The sequence below is a fragment of the Zeus faber genome (assembly GCF_960531495.2).
Source record: "Zeus faber genome assembly, chromosome: 14".
Classification (NCBI taxonomy): domain Eukaryota; kingdom Metazoa; phylum Chordata; class Actinopteri; order Zeiformes; family Zeidae; genus Zeus; species Zeus faber.
Window position 1 is genome coordinate 32,243,167 of NC_137200.1, and position 16,889 is coordinate 32,260,055.

A 16,889-nucleotide genomic window follows, 5' to 3' on the forward strand; every position below is an offset into this window, starting at 1 on the left:
TAAGGACCCCCACCAAAAACATGCACACATCACCATCGTCTGACCAGCGATGGACACCTGGTACCAGGTCCCCGGGCGCGTCCACGAATGCTGCCCACTGCTCCTGGCTGCCCCCGCGGAGGAAGGACAAGGCAGGATGGGAGAAATGCAGAGGCCACATTTCACTGGCCACCACCCAAAAAAGCATGTGCATGTGCGTGTGCGTGTGTGTGTGTATATATGCATGTGTTGTAGTTCGGTGTGTCATGTGACCAATAAAGATTCTTACTTCTTCTTAATTCTTAATCTACTAGTGTCTATAAGTCTACTTATTTTCTTACTGTCTCCACCGACATATTTTAAGTTGACATTGTCTATTTTAGGTTACCTTTACTCATTTTGTATACACATATTTTGACCTCAACGTTCACTTTACTCTCTTTTTATTTTTCTGTTTTCCAGTTCAGTTCTAGTAGAAACATGTTGATGTTAAACATCACATTAAACTACTCTACATATTATTTTAATGAGATTTAGAATATTTGCGCTCTGTAGAGAAAAATATAATAATATATAAATAATAATAAAATACAATATAAATGTGTAAACATGAACCACATTAAATGATTTTAATGTCATTGTCATGATTTAAATGACTATTAATGGTCCACGTTCCAAGTGTCTTGGGAGAATTAGGAGGGGACCACAGCGTTCTGCAGCGCTGTCCAGCCGCTCACAGGAACGATGTGATTGGTCAGTTTGGAGATCTGTCCTCTCACCAGAAGAGAAGATTCTCTAGCGCTATGTGTGGGCTCAGAACCCGCCCGTGCGGAAACATGCTCTATATAATAGCATCGTTACAGACAGTACATTAGATGAATTACAAATAAAATAGGTATAAATATAAACAAGGACCTGTTATACATTATGAGATTGTGAAAATTCCGCGACGTTCATATATCAATGACTACTGAGTTGTAAATAGTGGCTTTAATGTGACAGCGGAACCATGTAGACCACCACGTTTTCGAGGGAACATTTTCAGCGGCGAGCCGGAAGTGCTGAAGTTCGTTAGCTTAGCTTGTTTAATTTCCCCGCGGCAGTTCTCTATCCCCGTGTTAAAATGTGGAGGTTAGAAACATTGAGAGCAGGTATCAGCCGTCCTCTGGCTGCAGCTGTGGATGAAATTTTAGGATTATTTGAAAAAACAATCTCAGACTACGAGGAGAAAGTTTATCGTTTACAAGAAGAAAACAATGGCCAACGCGAGTTACTGGACGCTGCACTGAGTCCCCGAGTGGTGCTGCACAGAGCAGGTCTGTAACTAGGCATACCCGGGGGGGGGGGGGGGGGTGTTGTCCGTTACGCACGGTGATTCTTTTGCTTTGCTCAATAAGAAACGGAGAAAAGGAAAACAAAATAGCCCAATATAGGGACATGCCAGTGAGATGGACCCCTAGCCGCGACCGTTGCAGCTGCTTATTTATTTTGTTTGTCTTTAATTATATCAGCCTCCGTCGGCACACCGGGAAAATGCCAGGTATGCCAGATTATCAGTCCAGACCTGGGTACTGTTAGACCACATTTGTTGTCTTCTCTTTATACTGGAGGGAAACATGATATTTGATTTTGATAACAGACAAGATGGAGAAATCCACATGATAAATGTAATTTATTTTTAAAGTAAAAAAAAAAAAAAGTAATACAATACACAAATACAGTTGCAGAATGTATGTGGGCGCTGTGCCATACTTCTGTAGGTCTATGTGCAAAAAAAAAAGGAATAGAGCATGATGTCAAGTGACATGATAAACAAAATTATTTGATGTAATACGGCGGAAACCGTTTCTAACGATCATAGTAAGTCATCAACCGCTTATATGGAGCAAATAGCAGGATCACAGAATCTTTCCTATACAAATTCTGTTTAAATCATATTCTTATAAAGATCAGTTAGTCCACAGACAGTGTTCATTTGGGTCTTTTCATACATGACAATTAAGAAAAAAAAATGGTCATTCAAATTAAGTGTTGCTCCCATGTGGATTCTGTGTTTGTCCACGTTAGGTTACTGAAGGCTGCAGTGCGTGATCAGTTCAACGTTTCTCCAAACGAAACCGTAGAGGAATTTATTTTATCTTCCAACGTTTCCGTAATTTAATGAAACTTAAAAGCCCCAAGCCCAGCCATATCCTGCGGTGCGCCAAGCTCCGCACTGGTCCGGACACCACAGTGAAAGTCGGAACAAACTTTTAAATGAGGCCTTGTAGATCTAATATGAGTGAAGATTCAACAACTGGATTGCTTATTTTTTCGCTTCAAATTTGTTCAGAAACAGGTTTTGGTTGACTGAAAAAGTGAAATCAGTGGAAGTTTATAGAGGGTACTTCCCTCGGCACTCTTCCAGAAGTTGACCAATCAGAAGAAAGTGGGCTTTAAAGAGACAGGAGCTTAAACAACTAGTTTCAATAGAGGCTGAATTTAGCGGCTGATTATAGGGCCTGTATAAGAATGTATTTTTTGAACTGTGAATAATGCAAAGCCACTCTAGTGGAGTCCCAGAACAATAATATAGACAGTGGAAATGAGCATAAGGCCCCTTTAAGTCCTGTAAATTGCAAAGTGGGGCCCCCATGAATCAGGCTTGTTGTTCCAGTACATTCCACAGATGCTCCATTGATCTGACCCTAGCCCCGCCCATCCACATGATGTAGAAAAAAACATGATTCATTCGACCAGGGCACCTTCTTCCATTGCTCCATGGTCCAGTTCTGATGCTCACGGGCCATTGTAGGCACTTTCGGGGTCTGTGGCTACACAGCCCCAGATGCAGCAGGCCGCAATGCACTGTGTGTTCTTTCATAGCGGGCATTTGCTTTTTCCCCAATTTGTGCTACAATAGCTCTCCTGTGGGATCTGACCAGACTGGCTAGACTTGGCTTCCCACACGCATCAATGAGCCCATGATCCTGTCACCAATTCACCGGTTGTCCTGCTTGGGCCACTTTTGGTCGGTGCCAACCACGGTATACCGGGAACACCCCACAAGACCTGGCGTTTTAGAGATTTACATTTACATTTACATTTTGTCATTTAGCAGACGCTTTTATCCAAAGCGACTTACAAGGGAGAATAACATTCAAGCTACATTGCTACAGAGACATTAGTGTAACAATAAATACTGCTAAGTAGTGCTAAGTAATTGTAAGTTAGGAGAGGAGGTACTCGCTGAAGAGCTGGGTCTTCAAGTGCTTCTTAAAGACAGAGAGGGAGGTCCCTGCTCTGGTCATTTTTGGCAGCTCGTTCCACCAACGTGGAACTACAAATGAGAATAGCCTGGATTGCCGTGGCTGTATGGACGGCAGAGCCAGGCGACGCTCATTTGACGAGCGCAGCACATGTTGCGGTTGCAGTTAAGTAGGTGGGAGCATTTCCAGCAATCACTCTGTAGGCCAGCATAAGAGACTTGAACTTGATGCGGGTCAGAGAGATCTTCTGACCCAGTTGTCTAGCCATCACAATTTGGCCCTTGTCGAAGTGGCTCAGATCCTTACACTTGCCCATTTTTCCACCTTCCAACACATCAACTTCAAGAACGGACTGTTCACTTGCTGCCTAATATATCCCACTCTGACAGGTGCCATTGGAACTAGATGACCAATGACCAATTTTATTCAATTCACCTGGCAGTGGTTTTGATGTTGTGGCTGTGCATAGATGTATGCTTGTGGGCTAGTGAGTCAAATTAATGGAGAGGTAAGGTGCCAGTGGAACAGTCAGTTCTTCCTTCCAGTCCTTTTGAATGAACTCAAAGCAGGGCCTGTTTCCCCAATTGGTGCATAAAACAGAATTCTGAGAAAAAACCCCCCCAAAAAAAAAACGTTTGGCTGTTCCTGGCGCAACTTCTTTTCAGTAGTGTTTGTTTTGTCATCTGAGGTGTCAGGACCCGGCTTTTGCTGTGAGACGGAAGAGACAAAGATGTGATTGACACTGTCAATCATTGCATACTCCTGTCCATACTCTCAAGTATGGGCATAACGGGCAGTGCACTTTCCTGGTTTGAATCTTACCTTACTGGGCTGGGCGCTCGTTCAGTGTGACATGGCGAGGCCAGCTGTCTGTGCCTCACAACCTCACCACAGGGGTGCCCCAAGGCTCGGTGCTAGGACCCCTCCTCTTTGCCATATACACCACCTCACTGGGCCCGATCATCCGCTCACATGGCTTTTCATATCACTGCTATGCGGATGATACTCAACTCTATCTGTCCTTCCCGCCCGACGACCCTACTGTCTCGACGCGGATCTCGGATTGTCTCGCTGACATATCCACATAGATGAAGGATTATCATCTTCAACTAAATCTGGCGAAAACGGAACTGCTGGTCTTCCCGGCCAAACAAGGTATTTATCACAACATTGATATTACAATCGACTCTCTATCTCTTGTTCCTACCAAGGCTGCAAGGAATCTTGGTGTCATTATTGATGACCAACTGACATTCTCGGACCATGTTGCCGCCGTCTCCCGGTCCTGCCGCTTCGCACTACTCAACATCCGAAAAGTCAGGCCGTACCTGACCCAATATGCCACTCAACTGCTGGTACAAACCTTGGTGATGTCCCGTCTCGACTACTGCAACGCCCTCTTAACAGGCTTGCCGGCCTGTGCGGTGAAGCCACTACAGATGATACAGAATGCGGCGGCGCGATTGGTGTTCAACCAGCCAAAGAGGGCACATGTCACTCCGCTACTCATCGAGCTCCACTGGTTACCTGTAGCCGCCCGCATCAAGTTCAAGTCTCTTATGCTGGCCTACAGAGTGATTGCTGGGAATGCTCCCGCCTACTTAAATGCTCTTGTAAGAGCACATGTTGCCCCCCGGATGCTGCGCTCGTCAAATGAGCGTCGCCTGGCTCTGCCGGCCATACAGCCACGGCAATCCAGGCTATTCTCATTTGTAGTTCCACGTTGGTGGAACGAGCTGCCAAAAATGACCAGAGCGGGGACCTCCCTCTCTGTCTTTAAGAAGCACTTGAAGACCCAGCTCTTCAGTGAGTACCTCCTATCCTAACCTACAATTACTTAGCACCACCTTGCAGTATTTATTGTTACACGAATGTTGTTGTTACACTAATCTCTGTCGCAATGTAGCTTGAATGTTATTCTCCCTTGTAAGTCGCTTTGGATAAAAGCGTCTGATAAATGACTAAATGTAAATGTAATGTGCAAAACATTGCAGTTTTAAAATCCCATGTCGATCAGTTAAACTACTCACAGCTGAGCCACCGATCCCTCCCCCACCTGCAGCAGATTAAAACCCACACCCTCTACCACACAACACATCAACTTCAAGAACTGACTGCTCACTTGCTGCCTTATTTATCCTACCACTTGACAGGTGCCATTGGAATGAGAGGAGCAATGTTATTCACTTCACCTGTTATGTAGTGGCTGATCGGTGTATGTAGTACGCAAAATATAAATCATACTCATGCAAACAGGTTTACAGTCATTCACCTAATGACATTGTATCTTACAATACTTAAAGTATGAATGAGTGGGGCTGTACATTCTAAATTGGCAGTAGCTTACACATAAATTAAACCAGTGTCATATTGTTAATAAAGAACAGATCACATTTTCAAACGTTATAACACTTATTTGAGCATTAAACCAACATATATTTTTATTTGAAAAACATGACTGCTTTGATTTTGTGAGTTCACAGTTGTGGACATTTAGCCAATATGAGTGTTCGATTTATCAAATGAATTTCTTTTTTTAATCTGTATATCAAAATCGACAAAAACATCTATGGGAGCTAGTGGAGCACACAGCAAAGGATTCTGCTGATACATCTACTGACACTTCTCTGGAAGACAAGATCTGAAAGATGTTACTGAAGTTTCCACTTCCGCTTGGTCTCACTGTCTTAGTTTTCCTCCCTGTGTCTGTATGGCAGTGTTCGCGGGGATGGTAGCTCAGGCGGTAGAGCTGGTGGTCTAGTGATCTAAAGGTTGCTGGTTCGATCCCAGGCTCCTCCTGCTAGCATGCTATAGTGTCCTTGAGCAAGACACTTAACCCCTAATTGCTCCTGATGGCTGCGTCCGTCGGTGTTTGAACAATTGTAAGTCGCTTTGGATAAAAGCGTCTGCTAAATGTAATGTAATGTTCCCTACAGAGCTCCAGCAGCTCTCTGTCTGTAGAGAGGAGCTTCCCCCTCAGCAGCAGGAGTGGAGCCCCAGTCTGGGCCAGGAGGAGCCAGAGCCCCCGCACATTAAAGAGGAAGAGGAGGAGTTCCCTGTGAAGAGGGAACATGATGAAGAGTGCACTCAGTGGTCCCAGCTTCATCAAAGCCAAACTGAGGAGAAGAGAGAGGCAGAACCTGTAGCCAGCACCTCAACTGAACAGATGGAAGCAGAAGTAGTAGAAATAGAAGTAGAAGTAGATCCAGAAGATCCAGCTGCTGCCTTAGAACCAAGTGGTGCTGAGCAGCTCCTCTCTTCACACTTTTTTGAACCTGAGACTAAAGACAGTGATGGAGGTTGGGAGGAGACCACAGAACCTCCGTCAGGTAACTTTTTTTTTTCCTTTTCTCACTAAGCTCTTCTACTGAGTCAGTGCCGCCTTAACTGTCAGTTCCTTTGATTGTAATTTAAACTGTTACCCAGGTTTATGGCCCAGCTTCTTTGTGTTGGTCCTCTGAACATCTTAATAGCCCACAAAAAAATAATATTCCAGGCATAGCCTGACTAGGCATCACATGCTGCCCATATCTTAATGCCCTAGGATTGCTTGGTATGTATTGTCTCAATGGAGACCGCCCACAAAATGCAACTAGGCATTCATCCACAGTCCCATGGGGGCCTAGGTTGTAAAGAAAGGGCAATGGCTGATCCCATACATCCCTTATAGCTGTAAGTTTGTCACGCACCCTTTGACGAGTGTTGTTTCTCTGTCAGTTCTGATTCTGATTTCTGATTCTAATCAAACTGTATTACCCCACGTATATACAGTGGGGCAAAAAAGTATTTAATCAGCCACCAATTTTGCAAGTTCTCCCACTTAAAAAGATGAGAGAGGCCTGTTATTTTCATCATAGGTATACCTCAACTATGAGAGACAAAATGAGAAAGAAATCCAGAAAATCACATTGTCTGATTTGTAAAGAATTTATTTGCAAATTATGGTGGAAAAAGTATTTTGTCAATAACAAAAGTTCATCTCAATACTTTGTTATATACCCTTTGTTTGCAATGACAGAGGTCAAACGTTTTCTGTAAGTCTTCACAAGGTTTTCACACACTGTTGCTGGTATTTTGTTGCTGGTATTTTGGCCCATTCCTTCAGTGATGTTTTGGGGCTGTCGCTGGGCAACACGGACTTTCAACTCCCTCCAAAGTTTTTCTATGGGGTTGAGATCTGGAGACTGGCTAGGCCACTCCAGGACCTTGAAATGCTTCTTATGAAGTCACTCCTTCGTTGCCCGGGCGGTGTGTTTGGGATCATTGTCATGCTGAAAGACCCAGCCATGTTTCATCTTCAATGCCCTTGCTGATGGAAGGAGGTTTTCACTCAAAATCTCACGATACATGGCCCCATTCATTCTTTCCTTTACACGGATCAGTCGTCCTGGTCCCTTTGCAGAAAAACAGCCCCAAAGCATGATGTTTCCACCCCCATGCTTCACAGTAGGTTTGGTGTTCTTTGGATGCAACTCAGCTTTCTTTCTCCTCCAAACACGACAAGTTGTTTTTACCAAAAAGTTCTATTTTGGCTTCATCTGACCATATGACATTCTCCCAATCCTCTTCTGGATCATCCAAATGCTCTCTAGCAAACTTCAGACGGGCCTGGACATGTACTGGCTTAAGCAGGGGGACACATCTGGCACTGCAGGATTTGAGTCCCTGGCGGCGTAGTGTGTTGTGTGTGATGGTAGCCTTTGTTACTTTGGTCCCAGCTCTCTGCAGGTCATTCACTAGGTCCCCCCGTGTGGTTCTGGGATGTTTGCTCACCGTTCTTGTGATCATTTTGACCCCACGGGGTGAGATCTTGCGTGGAGCCCCAGATCGAGGGAGATTATCAGTGGTCTTGTATGTCTTCCATTTTCTAATAATTGCTCCCACAGTGGATTTATTCACAACAAGCTGCTTACCTATTGCAGATTCAGTCTTCCCAGCCTGGTGCAGGTCTACAATTTTGTTTCTGGTGTCCTTTGACAGCTCTTTGGTCTTGGCCATAGTGGAGTTTGGAGTGTGACTGTTTGAGGTTGTGGACAGGTGTCTTTTATACTGATAACGAGTTCAAACAGGTGCCATTAATATAGGTAACGAGTGGAGGACAGAGGAGCCTCTTAAAGAAGAAGTTACAGGTCTGTGAAAGCCAGAAATCTTGCTTGTTTGTAGGTGACCAAATAATTATTTTACCAAGGAATCTACCAATTAATTAATTAAAAATCCTACAATGTGATTTCCTGGATTGTTTCCCCCCATTTTGTTTCTCATAGTCGAAGTGTACCTATGATGAAAATTACAGGCCTCTCTCATCTTTTTAAGTGGGAGAACTTGCACAATTGGTGCCTGACTAAATACTTTTTTGCCCCACTGTGTATTAGGTATTACGGAAAATATGGAGCGGCCCCCTAGCCATTGTGGCTGGAAATATTGGCCTCCTGGTGCCAGCATCCCAAAGGCTTGCTGAGTTAAACGCCTATCTCTTGCAGGGTCATTTGACCAGGACTGAAACTGGGTTTTATATTTTCCCCCTGACTACCAATCCGGGATGTTAGCAGGTTTTACCAGGTTTTTGGTGCAGTGGGAAAGGTGTATTAGTCAATAACCCTGTCTATTAAGAGAGGAGAGGGGCTATGACAGCTTTTCTTCTTTCAAAGTGAACGGGAAAGACCTGAATCTGAGTTCTCATGAAATGAGGAGTCATGAAGTTTCAAGATGAAAAAATATGTTCATCATATTTCTAGAATGGAGTCAAATTGACCCCAAACATAACAGGAGGGTTAAGCCACTGTTTTTCAATTAATGTGCTGAGCTCACAACTATGCCCTGAGAGCTCGCCAGGTGGCACCAGTTGTACAATTTTGCTGTCCCTGACTCAAACTTTGGAGAGGACGCAGGGGAACGGAGCATTTGCGATCGCTTGTGCCTAGGGTTCAGTTTCCGAGACCCGGATTTAAATGGGCCCCGCGGGCTAAATTACTTAAGACCGTAGTATCGATAAGCTCCGACATAACCTGTACTGTTTATTGTATTGGAGAAATTAAGAAAATCGATTTTCTATTAATTTAGGATTTATAACCCGTGTCTAACTTGCAATAAGATTAAGATATTCGTCAAAGCAGCATTTTCGTATCATCAGAAGAGATCCCTCCTCCTCTCTTTCTCGCTCTCTCTCTCTCTCCTGCCCCATTGCCGGAGATATGCGTGCGGGGCGGGCCGGGCCTGCTCCCTCTGTGAGGAGACCCTGCTCTGAGTGAGTGACAAGAGAATGAAACATTAAAATTTCTGGTTAGTCTTTTGCATCTAAGAGAGGAAACACGTGCAATCCTTTGAAACAATTTGAAAAAGTGCATCACATACGCACGGAGAAATGCACCGTTTTCAACTGCCGTAATAGTCCCATAACGTTAAATTAAATGTTATTTAATTAAACATTAAATCCAATCAGAAAACAAACGGTAGTGAATATGCGTGGGGATTTTTCTATTGTTTGTTCCATGTCAGGAGGCTCCACCCTGTAGGGGCTGGGCTCTTATTGGTATATCTCCAACCGCGCACGCAAAATAACTGAAATGTATTCATCCACTCCAGCCAATCAGGATGCAGTAGCATAGCCAATATAAACCTCGGAAGTGCTCCCTTCATCCTCTTTTCCCAGTTCAAGATTCAGATTCAGCTGCCACTGAACACGTTCATCACTCCTCGAAGACAATGGCAATCTCAAGATTGCCGTCGTCGAGTCGAGCAGGAACCTACACACTTCCTCTGCGTCTTGAGGAAATTGACTTTTTACGAGCACCCTGCCTATGCATTGGGCTGGCGGGGTCTTGGGGCTCACAGGGCAGGTCGGGGGTTTGGTGACCTCGTTACTGGTCCTGGACCTCCTCTGCTGGCCTGGTGCCTGAATGGTGCAGGCTTGAACAGCGTGGACTGTCACAGGCTGTGATCTCCAGCAACGTGGGCTCTCCCGCTCAGCCCACTTTGTGGCTTTACGTCTCTGAGCGTAACGTGTTGTGGTGGTGTGTCGACAGGCAGGTCGACCCCCTGTGCTGCAGCATTGGTCCTATATTTTTGGTTGGTCCTAATACCTGCAGTCTCTCATGGACGAGCCGCGTGCGGTGTCCACCATTAGGGTGGCGATTCTGGCTTGTCATGAGGGTTTCACTCTGTCCATGCAACCTGCCTCTAAGGTAAGGTCATATATCGAGGCTGGTTACCTTCTTGGCCTTTTTCCCCCTCCTCTACGGAGTGTGCGGGAAGAACAACTTCACTGTGTCAAAGTGCGCGCTTTGGTGTGCTATGAAGACTGCGCAGCTCCACTTTGGTTGTCATGACAATGGTTTGTGTGCAATAGAGTGGCTGTGCTTAGCCAGTCACTCTGCAAAGCACATATCTCATTGGCTATGCGAGTATATCACAATGACTTATGAGTCAGCAGCTCGGCCTACACCAATCTCTCACCATGTGGTCAGTGAGAAATCGTTCTGATCAGAAACAGACTGAGGTCTTCATTAACGGAAATGTGTTTTGCAAAGTAGGAGAAAAAAAACAATACGGCGTACACGTCAAAGCAGCATAGCAGTCTCACTCTCTCAAGACACTGTCCAAGGGAGCTTTTTATAGGGGGGGGGGGGGGGGTGGAGCTGAACATTGCTTTGTGACACAGGTTTAACAAAGTCACATTTAACAAACTAGGTGGTTGTGAGAACATTGTGTTCAGAGTCCTGTTGTATGTTAGGGAGATTCTAAGGAACATCATGGACACCTGTAAGTAAGCCCAGAATATCCTTTTTGAGATGCCACACAAGCTGGCACTGGCTTTGGATCTAAATACATTTAATCTATGACCTATTTGTTATATCACACATAAAAGTATCAATTATTTCATTTTCTATCACAACACTCAAGGTGTGACAGACTGCCCTTTTTAAGGATATCGGGGTCCAGGATATTTGTACTACAGGGTTTTGGTCGTCGCCGTCCCCATCTGTCAGTTTAAATGTACTTGCGCAATGTTTCCTCAGGGTCTCTTTCCCAGTTGGTGCTAGGCGTTTGCGGCTGAGCAGGTTTAAGGAATATTTTCTTTCATGGGCCACTCAGATTTCAGACGTGTTGCCTGTGTTAAGTGACTAACACTCTCTCTGTGGACGATCACCCCATCTCCTAATCCACAGAAAATAAAGGAGTGTTCATGCTGCGCCTAATTTGTTTTAGTTTTTAAAGAATAAAAAAAGAACTGGTAAAAGTACTGTTAAAGTACCTGATCGATAAGCAGTATCAGAAAGAGTAGTAATTCCGGCAGAGCTGCTGCTACTGAGTAAGCTGCTGGGGCTCTGTGGACTGCTGGAGTTTGGGTCTATGGGCTTGCAGCCTGTGAATTCTAAAAATTTAAAGAATAACTGTGCTCCGACTCAATAAAATGTTTTACATCATGTCCACCTGATTTTTCCACTTGAAAGCTCCATAGACCAGATTACGTCCATGAGTTCCGTACTGCTGAAGCTTGCTTGTCCCCGTCCCCAGCCCCTGATGTAAGCTGTTCTTGGTTCTGAACCAGCTTCGAAGTGGTGCCGCTCTCAAACCAGTTTTCCGGTTCAAGAGCCGGCTTTTGCTGTTGAAACACAAAGAACTGGTTCTAGATTGGGCACCGGCTCCCAACCGGCCCGCAAAATGCCTTGGTGGAAAAGGGCTCGCACTGGCTTTGAGCTGGCCCTCAAAATGCCTTTGTGGAAAAGGGGCCTGGGGAGGGCTGTGTATAAGAATACATGTATGATTCCCCTTATTTATAATTACTCATTGAAATGTTATCTGTATTTGCGCAGCTTTTGTTTTATCCTTTCATTGTAATTTATACTGACAGATCTATGATCTGCCCCATTCCAATGACGGGAAACCTTGAAAGCTTAATAAAAATGTATATAGTAGAATGAGACTTCTTTCTGTGTAACTTTTTACCTACAGACTTGCACCAAGTTCACCAGCACTCTGATGATGAAGAGAATGCTCATCAAAGTCAAACTCAGGAGAACAGAGAGGATGGTGGAGTTTCAGAAGCAGCCAGTAGCTCAGATCCAGATTCTGATTTCGAACCAACTAGTGCTGAGCAGACTGACCACAGTGATGGAGATTGGGAGGAGACGAGAGAACCTCAGTCAGGTAACTGTTACTTGGGCACAATACATGAACAATTTATGAAGGATATATACACACCAATCTGCCTTGGACCACTTTTGAAGAAGAAGTATGTTTAATTGTCACGCAACACACGCACATGCTTTTGGATGGTGGCTGGTGAAATGAGGCCTCTGCATTTAACTCATGCTGGCTTGTCCTTCCTCCGGGGGTCAGCCAGGAGCAGTGGGCAGCATTCGTCAACACACCCGGGGACCTGGTACCAAGTGTCCATCACTGGTTCGACAATGATGTGTGCACGTTTTTGGTGGGGGTCCTTACTGATGGTAGGTGGAGGACGGGGAAAACATGCAAACTCCACACAAAAAGGCTCCTAATTGGAAGATAACCTGCCGGAGCACGGGTGCCAACAGTGCCCCCAGGGAATCGAACGCAGGACCTTCTTGCTGTCTGTATACCTGGAACACCCCACAAGACCATGCTCTAACCCAGTCTTCCAGCCATTACAATTTGGCTATTGTCAAAGTGGCTCAGATCCTTACACTTGCCCATTTTTCCACCTTCCAACACATCAACTTTAAGAACGGACTGTTCACTTGCTGCCTAATATATCCCACTCTGACAGGTGCCATTGGAACTAGATGACCAATGACCAATTTTATTCAGTTCACCTGGCAGTGGTTTTGATGTTGTGGCTTTGCATAGATGTATGCTTGTGGGCTGGTGAGTCAAATGAATGGAGAGGTAAGGTGCCAGTGGAACAGTCAGTTCTTCCTTCCAGTCCTTTTGAATGAACTCAAAGCAGGGCCTTTTTGCCCAATTGGTGCATAAAACAGAATTCTGAAAAAAATAAAATAACAGTAGAGACAAAGATGTTTTCAAATCCCATGTCGATCAGTTTGACTACTCACAGCTGAGCCTCTGCTCCCTGCCCCACCTGCAGCAGATTAAAACCCTCTATCACACAACACATCAACTTCAAGAACTGATTGCTCACTTGCTGCCTTATTTATCCTACCCCTTGACAGGTGCCATTGGAATGAGAGGAGCAATGTTATTCACTTCACCTGTTATGTAGTGGCTGATCGGTGTACGTAGTACGCAAAATACAAATCATACTCATGCAAACTGGTTTACAGTCATACACCTAATGACATTGTATCTTACAATAGGAAAGTATGTATGAGTTGGGCTGTACATTCTAAATTGGTAGTAGCTTACACATAAATTAAACCAGTCATATTGTTAATAAAAAACAGATCAATTTATCAAATGTCATACCACTTATTTGAGCATTAAACCAACATATATTTTATTTGAAAAACATGTGATAAGGGCTTTGATTTTGTGAATTTGCAGTTGTAGAATGAAATTGAGCCAATGTGAGTGTTAGATTTATTGAATTAATTTCTTTATCCAATCTGTTTATCAAAATCGACAAATCAAAAGTATTTTTTTCCAGTATGAAGAGATGACACATTTAATGTGGTCTTTCCACAACATCTATGGGAGCTAGTGGAGATCGCACAGCAAAGGATTCTGGTGATACATACTGTATACTAACACTTCTCTGGAAGACAAGATCTGAAAGATGTTAATGAAGTTTCCACTTCCGCTTGGTCTCACTGTCCAAGTTTTCCTACCTGTGTCTGTATGGCAGCGTTCCCTCCTGAGCTCCAACAGCTCTCTGTCTGTAGAGAGGAGCTTCCCCCTGAGCAACAGGAGTGGAGCCCCAGTCTGGGCCAGGAGGAGCCAGAGCCCCCACACATTAAAGAGGAAGAGGAGGAGTTCCCTGTGAAGAGGGAACATGATGAAGAGTGCGATCAGTGGTCCCAACTTCATCAGCCCCAAACTGAGAAGAGAGGCAGAAATCTGGAAAAAATAAACGGTTGAGTGTTCCTGACACTACTTTTCAGTAGTGTTTATTTTGTCATCTGGGGTGTCAGTACCAGACCTTTGCTGTGAGACAATGATGTGCAGAGAATCACAGTTTTCAAATCCCCTGTTGATCAGTTGGACTACTCACAGCTGAGCCACCGCACAGCAATGTTATTCACTTACTCTCTTAGTCAACCCCCCCCCCCCTTGCTGTGTTAGCAACCAATTTAGAGCTGGATGATGGGAGTAATACGAGGCAGGACCTTCTCTCCTGCTGAGCACCCCTAGTGTACCGCTGGTGTTCCTGCCCCTGGAGCAAATTTTCCCTTTGGCCAACCACACGCTGACCACAGTTGGGGGTCACTTGATATGAAGCAAACTAGGACGGCTCAGTTGGCAGTGAAAATAGGCAAAACTAAGGGGGAATCACGAGTCCCAGCACAGCACAGTGGTACGGCACGACAAGAGCAGTAGGCCATCTTTCTGTCGTTACTTAACTTCTTTGTAATCCACTTTCTTTTCTTTGTCTCCCTCTGTTCTTCCAGCCGCGAAGATTCATGGATTTTCTTGCCCTGGGTGTCGGTTCTCCTTCTCATCTCAGCTTTTCCTCCATAAACACATTAAGAGGAGTCACAGCGAACTTTACATCCAACAACTGAGAAGTGGAGAGATCAGAGCAGAGAGTCTCCTCCCCTCTGCTGCCTGTCAGCCAATAGGAACCTCTGGAACCACCCAGAGACAGAAAGACAAACCAGAAAATTGTTGTACCCAGTGTGACAAAAGTTTCCTTAACTCGCGTCATCTCAAAAGACATCAGCGTGTTCATACTGGAGAGAAACTGTACCGTTGTGAACAGTGTGGAAAGAGATTTAGTACAGGAAGTTATCTAAAAATTCATCAACGTCTTCACACTGGAGAGAAACCGTACGGCTGTGAACAGTGTTGGAAGAGGTTTAATACAAGTGGTAATCTAAAAACACATCAGCGTCTTCATACTGGGGAGAAGCCGTACTGCTGTGAACAGTGTGGGAAGAGGTTTAATAAAAGTAGTGATCTCAAAAGACATGAGCGTCTTCATACTGGGGAGAAACCGTATTGCTGTGAACAGTGTGGAAAGAGGTTTAATACAAGTAGTCATCTCAAAATGCATCAGCGTATTCATACTGGGGAGAAACCGTACTGTTGTGAACAGTGTGGAAAGACGTTCATTCGCTCATATAACAGGAAGGTACATTGTTGTATCCAAACTGATAACTCTCAAGTGCTTGGGACTATACAGTAGATCAGGGCGTGGACTCAAACATCTGACAAACTCCTTGGAATTGCACTGAAAGATTAACTAAGAGTAACAATACTACCTGAGAGTTGGGCACAACTTAGTTGCAAAGCTTCCTACTCTCATTTTTAGAGGTGTAGGACTTGCAGTTGCAAGTCAACAGTCTGCGATGCAAAATGGAAACACTAATCCTTTTAAAATGCTTTTTGTAGTTATGTATTCTGGTGTTATGTACATATGTTTGTATGCAGTGCTGAATTTGTAAAACAGGAAGGGCCAGAACACAGAGTGGTGATCGTGGACCCCCCTATCGTTAGTGCTTGAATCGTCTGAATCTGTTTGAATCCGATTCGAATGACAGTATTCTGAGTCGGGTGCACACGGTAAGTTGAAATGTATTCTGTTTAGGCAACTCTTCCTTTTTATTTTGTGTGAACAAGTCCTTACTAAGTGAAAATGTTTCCCTGGGAACATCATGGAATACAGATTCTGCTGTCCACGATAGACCATTTGCAACCCTGTAAATATTATTATATTAATGCTGCGTTGTCTTACTGTTTTGTCGCATGTTAAATATATTAGGTAGTGCAAACAGTATAGTCACTATTACAAATAAAATATTATGAATCCAAAATATTAACTGTTGGTTAATAAGTTAAGTAAGCACATTTCCACATAGTTGGATTCAGCATTCCCCTAATGTGTTTTTGTATTAAAATCTCTTTCCCAAAATTTACTTCATTTTTGTGAATTCCTCAAATTCCTCCAGGTTTGCACCAAAGTATATGTCTACATGTAAACATTTATACAGAAGAAGCACCCCTGACCTCTGCCCACAGAGTGTTCTAGAGCACTGGGGCCCTTTTTCCTCACCTGGATGACAGTTGTAAATTATAGAGACTATCAACTGCAAAGTGTTAATGGGATATTTTTTTATCCACAGATGCAGAAATGGCAAATAGCAAAACTGGAAAATGTTTGTTTTTCATTAAAGATTGTTTTTTAAGTATTTTGAGCTACAATTTGGATTCTCTTTTTTGAGTGTGGTACCACATTGGGCTGAATTATGCTAAATTCAATCTATTTTGGTTCCTATTCCCTTCATCCTTGAATCAGGCTAAATGTGGATTGTGTACATATTTCTGAATATTGTGGCACTCCTAGCCTTATGGTGTTTACAGGTATAATAAACTGAAGTCCATTTATTTAAATTGTGAACGGGAAAAGGGTGGGGGAGCAAAAATAACTGAGTCTTCCCGGTCCGGGGCATCAGCAGCATTCCTGTCCCCTGCTGGCGTTGTCTGCCTGGTGACGCACAAAATAGAATGATTTAGAGGAAGTTTCTATTGAGTTTTATGTAGAAAAACAAAAACCTTTCCAAACGT

At 44.0% G+C, this 16,889-nt stretch overlaps 1 protein-coding gene across 1 annotated transcript; it reads left to right on the forward strand.

Moving 5' to 3' along the window:
• The first annotated feature begins 1,101 nt into the window (after positions 1-1,101).
• Positions 1,102-16,352, forward strand: LOC307239779 (uncharacterized protein). The gene is made up of 4 exons (XM_080013335.1): positions 1,102-1,295; positions 6,164-6,556; positions 12,180-12,374; positions 14,774-16,352. Exons 1-4 carry the CDS (start codon positions 1,103-1,105, stop codon positions 15,508-15,510), a joined length of 1,518 nt encoding a protein of 505 aa, XP_079869461.1. The 5' UTR covers position 1,102; the 3' UTR covers positions 15,511-16,352.
• The last annotated feature ends 537 nt before the right edge of the window (positions 16,353-16,889 follow it).